The following is an 8,109-nucleotide window of genomic DNA, read 5'->3' as shown; positions in this document are numbered from 1 at the left end:
CGTCGTCATGACGTCATTTCCAATTGTAGTGTACTATTTGGAAATGTCGTTTTAAAAAGTTATGTTCCAAATAGTATGCTACGAGTGGGAAATCAGGCCAGAATTCTAAAATAGTTGAAATTTTAATCATGTGAGGCTCTTTCAACCAATCACTATTGAGGATAAATTTCATATCCAAAGCATAATTTATTCTAACCCAGAATACTCTACCAGATGATAATGCCTTATTTGCTACGTATCTATAATTAATTTCTGAGAAAAGAGTAACTATCGTTTATTGGTTAGATACAAGAACTGCTTGAAGAGACCCTTAATCACCTGCCACGTCATGCCACATCGACAACCTACAGTGGGCTGCTATCGCCTCTGATCGCACATCTTGGCGCCTCACTGTTAACTGAGCAACAGCCGTCTTTGACGTTTGAGGATGAACCCAGAGCCCACCTAAATTGAAAAAGGCAACGGAGGAAAAAACCCAGCACCCAACACCAACCATTTTTCCCGTGCAACCACTGCAACCTTGCCTGCCTGTCCCTTATCGGACTCATCAGTCACTTACGAGCCTGCAGCAGATGTGACCTTCCTTAGATCTTCGTTCGCAAAGTAGGCCTAAAGCCATGGAACGTAAGAGTGGAAAGTTTATTCTGTTGCTCAGCTGCTGCACTAAATGCTTAATAGCCCAGAAAGTGATAGTTGGTCAATTGCTGGGCAAGAAGAGAAAATGTTAACTTTAACTTATAATGAATATGAATTTATATCTATCATAATTATTCTTCCACGATGCATTTGAAGAGTGTAATGTTGTTTTTGTTTTATTAAAAGACAAACAATGTAAATAGGAGATAACATTAAAGAGATAAATGGTAAGTAGCACAATCAGATTGAGGAAGAATATATACGGCGGTGATCTTGTAATTCGATATCACATAAGGTGATGACCGGGAACCTGATGACTCTACATCCCATGACTAGGTAGTAGCGTGGAACGCCATGATTGCAAAGTTTACTCGATAAATCCAAGTTCCAAAGTCCAAGGACGACGTTCAAAGTTGCATGCAGTCAAAAGCTTACATGTACATACGTCGTCCCAACCTCGCTTAGCTCACAAAACTCCTGCAGCACCTCACTAGAGAGCACAGGGAGGTGGTAGTTGTGACTTTTTAAAGGAATCAAGGCCATTTCGCACGCACGCAATACTAACTGTCCATCAAGGAACTGGCTGGTTGTTTGCTTGATTGCAGCAGTGATTTAGGAAGGAATCACAGAGTTCTCGGCGATTGTAAGGCAACAATATTTACGGACACTGCCGTGGGTGTGCTGTCCTTGCAGCAGATAGCTGGTGTTCAGCAATTCAGTAACAGAGACATTTTTAAAGTATACTCTATATCTGATAACTATCAAGATGCGCGGAGACTCCTCCTGTACTGCACGTATTTTACTGATCTTGTTCGCATGCTGCCAGATGGGCTACGGGGCAAATATCCTGATTTTTGCCGGTCTTGGAGAGGGCAGTCACTTTTTAACGGCTGGAAATATAGGGAATGGTCTCATCAAGAGAGGTCACAATGTGACTGCACTGATAAGCAACGCGTACAGCAGTCGCGCTATAGATCCCAAGTTCAAGGATATCCACTTCGAGATTTTTAAGCACAACGTGCCGCCGGAAGCCGTGCACGACCGCATGGTGCGTATGACCGCCTTGGCTTTTAAGGGCACATGGATGAGAGAAGTGTTGCGAAACCTGAGCGCGCTGATGGAAGAAAACGTCGACGATTGCCGCGCGTTGTTCGGCGACGAGGCACTGCTACGCAGATTGAAGGAAGTCCGTTATGACGTCGCCATCGTTGACCCTATATGGCAATGTTCTGTGCTAATCGGCGAGTACGCTGCCAAGAGACTTGTTACCATGATGTCGACGGCTTGGATACCAAACCTCGCACGCGTGTACGGCAACCCGTCAAACCCCGCCTACGTGTCGGAGATGGGGATGGGTTTCACCAATCACATGACGTTCATGCAGAGGACGAGCAACTTCCTCATGTATCTCGCTGGCATGGCAACCATTTCCATGGCGAACGCCTTCATGGGCATCCAGCACGATCACGGCATCTGTCCGCATCTGCAGACCAGCGATCTCTACCAGAGGTCGCAACTGGTTCTGGCCAACGTCGACTTCGCGGTGGAGTTCCCGGTTCCCTTGCAGCCTCACGTCAAGGCGGTTGGTGGTCTCACCACTGAGCCGGCTAAGCGTCTTGATGAGGTGGGTTAGAATGAGTGTGCCAAAACAAATTATATGTTAATTGTTTGTCGAATCTTCTTCTCCTACTTCTAAAAGTAATCATGCTGATATAATTAATGATGACAACAGAGATGATGATTATAATGTTCATAATGAGTATTACGATAAAACTGTAGTGGTAATGGATAAGCGTACTAGATTGCAGGAAAAAATCTCTCTTAGAATTCAATATAAGGCTCTGGGTACAATCCATGATATCGATGAAAATGATGATAACTATAAAATGATTGTGGCTGTGTTGTTCACAAACAAACAAACAAACAAACAAACAGTTCATCAGTCTTTACTTAGACATGCCAACCTAAACGTCTCAATTCTCATCTCACTCAGTAGTCCATCCTCATCAAGTATACTCATGGAACTCTTACATTGGAAAGAAAAATACACTGTTAGCCACAAGTCACACCGCTAACCTCTACATGAATTCCATAAAGAGATCAATGCATTTGCTATTCCATTTGTAATGATTCTATATTCTCAGTCGGAGGCCTATAGGGTGTTATGTAGGAAGTGAACCCTGGGACCAAATTCCTGACCAATTTCTAATACAGCTTGGAAAGTATGAACAGGGAGGTGGATTCTCTACCACCTCCCTGATATGAAGTACACACTGGCTTTCCTCTGCTTGGCAACCTTCCTTCCTTCATTGAGTACGGTTACAGTTCGTTATTCCGAAGGTTCGTTAATCCGAAAATGTGATAAGGTTTGTTATTCCGAAGGTTCATTAATACGAAAATTAAATAAGGTTCGTTATTCCGAGGGTTCGTTAATCCGAAAATGAAACAAAGTTCGTTATTCCGAGGTTCGTTACGGACCCCATTTCATTTCGGACCAACGAACCTTCAGTATAACGAACCCTATTTCATTTTCGGATTAGCGAACCTTCGGAATAACGAACCCAGTTTCATTTTCGGATAAACGAGCCTTCTGAATAACGAACCTTCGGAATAACGCCACAAATGATCGGATTAACGAACCCTTTTTCATTTTCGGATTAACGAACATCTAGGTATAAGGAATTTGTGTGCTTCGGATTAACGAACCTTCGAAATAACGAACCTTCGGAATTACAGACAGCACCCTTGAGTACTCATCCCCCTCTCTCTCCAGTCATATTTGTATTTCTTCCTCTTACACGAAATTGTCATTGAACGTAAGTGATTGTCCTTGAATTGATCTGTCGATTTGCAGTAAACGTTGTCTATCATATTACATTCAGACTGTGTCAACGCTAAAATCGACCTCCCCCCCCCCCAAAAAAAAAGGCGGTCTCAAGCCGCTAGGGCTATCCTTGAGACAAGGTCAATGACAACCTCCGAAACCCCATAGAATAGTTGCCCCAGAAAAAAAAACCCATTAACAACATAAAAACACGCACACACAGCTACATGTAGTTCCATGCACACGTCATGTTCATACATACACACATACAAACACAAAAGCGCTGACAGAGGTGGACCTATCCGGCCTGCGGTTTCATTAGTTAATTTGTATTACTTAATTACTTACTTACTTACTTACTTACTTACTTAATTCATTCATTCATTCATTCATTCATTCATTCATTCTTTCATTCATTCATTCATTCATTCATTCATTCATTCATTCATTCAAGTTTTATTTTCATTTCCAAACAATACCTGGGTAATACAAACATCAATCGCATTTCGTACATAAAATTCCGGCAAACCAAACGAACATCGAAAAGAAAAATTTCTGGATTGACGCTATGTTCTGCTCTCCACCCTCTCCACCACACCCTCCCTATCTCCTTCCTCTCCACCGCCCCACCCCATCCCCACCACTCCCTCTCTTTGATTCTACCTCCAGGACCTTGAGGAGTTCGTACAGAGCTCTGGGGATGCTGGCATCATTGTCTTCTCGCTCGGTACTTATGTCTCTTTCTTGGAGGAGAGACTCATAGGCATGTTCGCTGACTCCTTCTCCAAGCTGCCACAGAAGGTTGTCTGGCAGCTCCGGGGAACTCCCCTCGCCGTGCTCGAGGGCAGACCGAACATCAAGATCATGAGCTGGCTGCCGCAAAACGATTTACTAGGTAACGCGATTTGCAAACATGATTTTTTTTTCATGTGTATAAATAGCAAATCAATTATATAAGTGCTTTATTGCTTTTTTTTCGGGGGGGGGGGGGAGGTGGACATGCACCTTACAAGCATATCTTCTTCTAGTTTCCAAGCATCTTTATGTACTAAGGTTTTTTTACCTTCCTTGTTAATTGCAAACTTATATTGATTAAGTTAATTGTACAATGTAATATTAATATATGCACTTCTTTCGTTGAAATGAGTAATGTTACACGTTTTGGTTGGATAAGGAAAATGAATGAATGAATGAATGAATGAATGAGACATCAATCATACTATTGATCACGTTTTTATAATCAATTTGGTGATTCTACTTATTCATTCATATATTTATTCAGTTATTCATCTATTTTCAGTCATATCTATTTTGATAATAGACTAATTGTGACCATGCACCACAAAACGAACAAAAAGTCGCACGCACTGATTTGGTGTGAGGACTAAAAATAGGTGAAAAGGATCAATTTGGTCAATCTTGACTTTTATACATTTTCTGATAGAGCAAGTCTTCTTCTACATTATGCTTAAGTTTGGGATCATAAAATGAACAGGAAAGTGTGTTTTTAGCAGTTAATCTTGAACACTTTTGTAAAAATGAATAGTGTGATTAGGTGTGTCTTTAGAGTCCCCCTTTCATTTCTTTGAAAAACCCTGTACATACTCTTCACTTTCAACTCTGATAACTTTATAAAGGATAATACTACTGCTTTGAAAGTTAGCATTTACTATGGACAGAATGTGGACATGCCCAATTTCAGCTTAATCTGATAATCCCTTCATTGTGGTTAAACCGGTGGTTTTCAACCTGTTTTTCTGTATCATTCATTGCACAGGTAGCACGTCTTGGTGAAGATTAAACGCTTGAATAGACCCTGTGCTTCAGAGCCTCTTTTCTCAGTTCACACTTTTCTGGAGTGTGTGCTTTCTTTCCAATATTTAGATAGGTTAGGAGAGTCCATTTGATTTGAGTTATACATAATTTTAAAGCTTGAAGTCTGCTCTTTCACAATATGCTCTTAACTAAATATCCCTGTCTAGCGACTTTTTGTTTGTTTTGTGGTGCAGGGTCACAATTATTCTTTTTTTAAATTTGTTTATCTATTCAGTCTTCTGCCCAGTTATTGGTTTACCTATAAATTCATTTATCATTTTGGGGACAGGGGATTATATAGGTTGGGTTTGTTTTGTGTTGCCGTGTATTCAGCGGTAAGATTGAATGACTTCTACTAAATTTTTTTTTCTCAGTCTGACACCACATGATACACACGTGTATCTACAGCATAATCGATAATTCTGTAAACTCCGTGTCCAGGATTTTCGGTATATCGCATTTTGTGAGATGTTATAGATAGATGACACTTGGAGAATACGAGCTACAACATACGCGAAAGATTTTCTTTCATGAAGCAGAAAAAACAACAACAAACCCTCCTCTGGCTTTGTTTGTCAAAGGCCACAACAAAACCAGGGCATTCGTGTACCAAGGGGGTAATAACGGTCTCTACGAAGCCGTCTACCACGCCGTGCCGCTGATCGTCGTTCCACTGTTCGGCGACCAATTCGACGTCGCTGCCAGAGTGAAGAGTCGAGGAATCGGTCAGTCGCTCGACATCAAGTCGCTCACGAGCGAAAATATCGTCGCCGCGTTGTCCGCCGTCATCAATGACCAAAGGTAAGGCGACAATCAAAGATCAATTATGATGTGGCGATATAATTCCTGTTAAGTCTGATTTATTTATGAATAGGATGGTACCTATAGATATACCTACAGATGGAGCGTAAAATGTTTGCTTTACTCATCTCCTAATAACCACGGTTTTAAGGGACGGTAGTGTTGATTGAGGTGAGGATTCAGCCTTTAATTTTTTGCTAGATACTTGGAAAACGCTTTATGAAAATGTTAAAGAAGATACAATTCTAAGGGGAAGTCAAATTGTATTTGATGAAAATCAGTTTTGAAATTACTGAGATACCCAAAAACACAGATCTTAATAAAAGGTGGGTCCCATCTTTTATTAGAATTGCTATTTTTTTGGATATCTCGGCCATTTCAAAACCATTTTCTGAAAAGATCATCATTAAAAAAATAACGCTTAAAACCTGAAACCCCTTTTCAAGACACACACACGCACGCACACACCCACACACACATGCACAGACACATGCCATGCGCACCTCGCGATTTTTTTTTTGTATGTTGGGGGGCGCCCTTTCCCTTTACACGATTATGTTTCTTTCTCTTTTTTATTTTTATTCTGCGTAGATATAAGGAGACAGCTCGGCGGGTGTCGGCGACTTTTCACAGCAGTCCTATGAAGCCGGTCGACAGTGCCGTCTTTTGGATTGAACACCTCATCGACCACGGGGACGAGTACATGCGACCACCGATACATGACCTCACCACCGTGCAGTACCTGATGCTCGACGTCGTCGCGTTTCTTCTCTCTGTGGTCGTGATCGCCCTGGTCGCCCTAGTGTACACGTGCAAATTTACGCTGAGATGTTGCAAACGTTTGGTAGCCAGGGAAAAGGCCAAGAGTGATTAATAACCTTGCAGTATGTGCATAAGTTTGAATATGCAAAACTCACATTGTACTTCACATTGTTTATATGCAAAATGTCATGTTGTATACTTTAGTCGGAAGTAAAATGAAATGAAATGAAATGAAATGAACTGAAATGAAATGGAAATGAACTGAAATGAACTGAAATAGAAATGAACTGAACTGAACTGAAATGAAATGGAAATGAAATGGAAATAAAATGAAATGAAATGAAATGAACTGAACTGAACTGAACTGAACTGAAATGAAATGAAATGAACTGAACTGAAATGAACTGAACTGAAATGAACTGAACTGAAATGAAATAAAATGAAATGGAAATGAAATGGAAATGGATGCAGTTTGACATTAACAGGAAGGTATATTGTTTATCGAGTTAAGATACAATTTGTGGCATATGCATGTATATCATATCCGGAATAAGCGTTAAATCTCCAAACGTCGGCAAAACCAGGGTTTCTTGTATCAGAGTATCATGCAATGTACATTATAATGTGTGTGTGTGTATATATATATATATATATATATATATATATATATATATTCTCTCCCCGTCTACATGGTTAGATTGCAGAGATGTTATGGTTCCACAATAAATTCGATATGATTAAAAAAAAAACCCGATTCCTAAAAGAGACTATATATATTCGTAAAAGGTTCGCCTTGACTAGATTCATAGAAGTTCTTCTGACGAAGAGATGCATGGCGTGATATTGCAGCTTCGGTCCAAAATCAAAGGGATTCGTTTGTGTCATCAATTACCCCAACAAAACTCAAAATAACCAAATTTTAGACGATACATGATACTGTTCTATGACATTTGTTCCTGCTACAATTGCTCCCATATGAACATATCTGCATGCCAAGCCAAACACAACCCTAACAGGAATCCTAATCTATTAGTGAAAATTGAGCAAATAAAAAAAAATCCCATTTCGTTGCTCAATTTTCACTAATAGATTGCATTGATTTCTGGTCATTTTCCCATTATTTGCGCTCATTAATAATCCTAATCCTCACATCAAACTAAACCTAAAACACAATCACAACCCTAACCCCAACTCCTTGGAGAAAAGAAGACCAGGGCAGGAGAACCATATGATATACAAAATCCTCACTAATATCCAATACTATCTTGAAT

General features: G+C 40.3%; 1 protein-coding gene across 1 annotated transcript; it reads left to right on the top strand.

Moving 5' to 3' along the window:
• The first annotated feature begins 1,462 nt into the window (after positions 1-1,462).
• On the top strand, positions 1,463-6,988 carry LOC139742592 (UDP-glucuronosyltransferase 2B31-like). The gene is made up of 4 exons (XM_071653121.1): positions 1,463-2,260; positions 4,130-4,355; positions 5,857-6,076; positions 6,668-6,988. The coding sequence occupies exons 1-4, from the start codon at positions 1,463-1,465 to the stop codon at positions 6,948-6,950; spliced, it is 1,527 nt and encodes a 508-aa protein (XP_071509222.1). The 3' UTR covers positions 6,951-6,988.
• Positions 6,989-8,109: the final 1,121 nt, after the last annotated feature.

This window comes from Diadema antillarum, unplaced genomic scaffold (assembly GCF_040938485.1).
Source record: "Diadema antillarum isolate AM-2024a unplaced genomic scaffold, OU_Dant_1.0 seq00001007_RagTag, whole genome shotgun sequence".
Classification (NCBI taxonomy): domain Eukaryota; kingdom Metazoa; phylum Echinodermata; class Echinoidea; order Diadematoida; family Diadematidae; genus Diadema; species Diadema antillarum.
Note: the sequence above shows the minus strand (reverse complement) of the source record. Positions and strands in the feature narration are given on the sequence as shown.

Bases quoted from the DNA above. Each gene is read 5' to 3' on its own strand.
- LOC139742592 (XM_071653121.1), top strand. From the start codon at position 1,463: ATGGGCTACGGGGCAAATATCCTGATTTTTGCCGGTCTTGGAGAGGGC. The intron at 2,261-4,129 runs GTGGGTTAGAAT...TTCTACCTCCAG, and splicing joins CGGCTAAGCGTCTTGATGAG to GACCTTGAGGAGTTCGTACA. The intron at 4,356-5,856 runs GTAACGCGATTT...TGTTTGTCAAAG, and splicing joins GCCGCAAAACGATTTACTAG to GCCACAACAAAACCAGGGCA.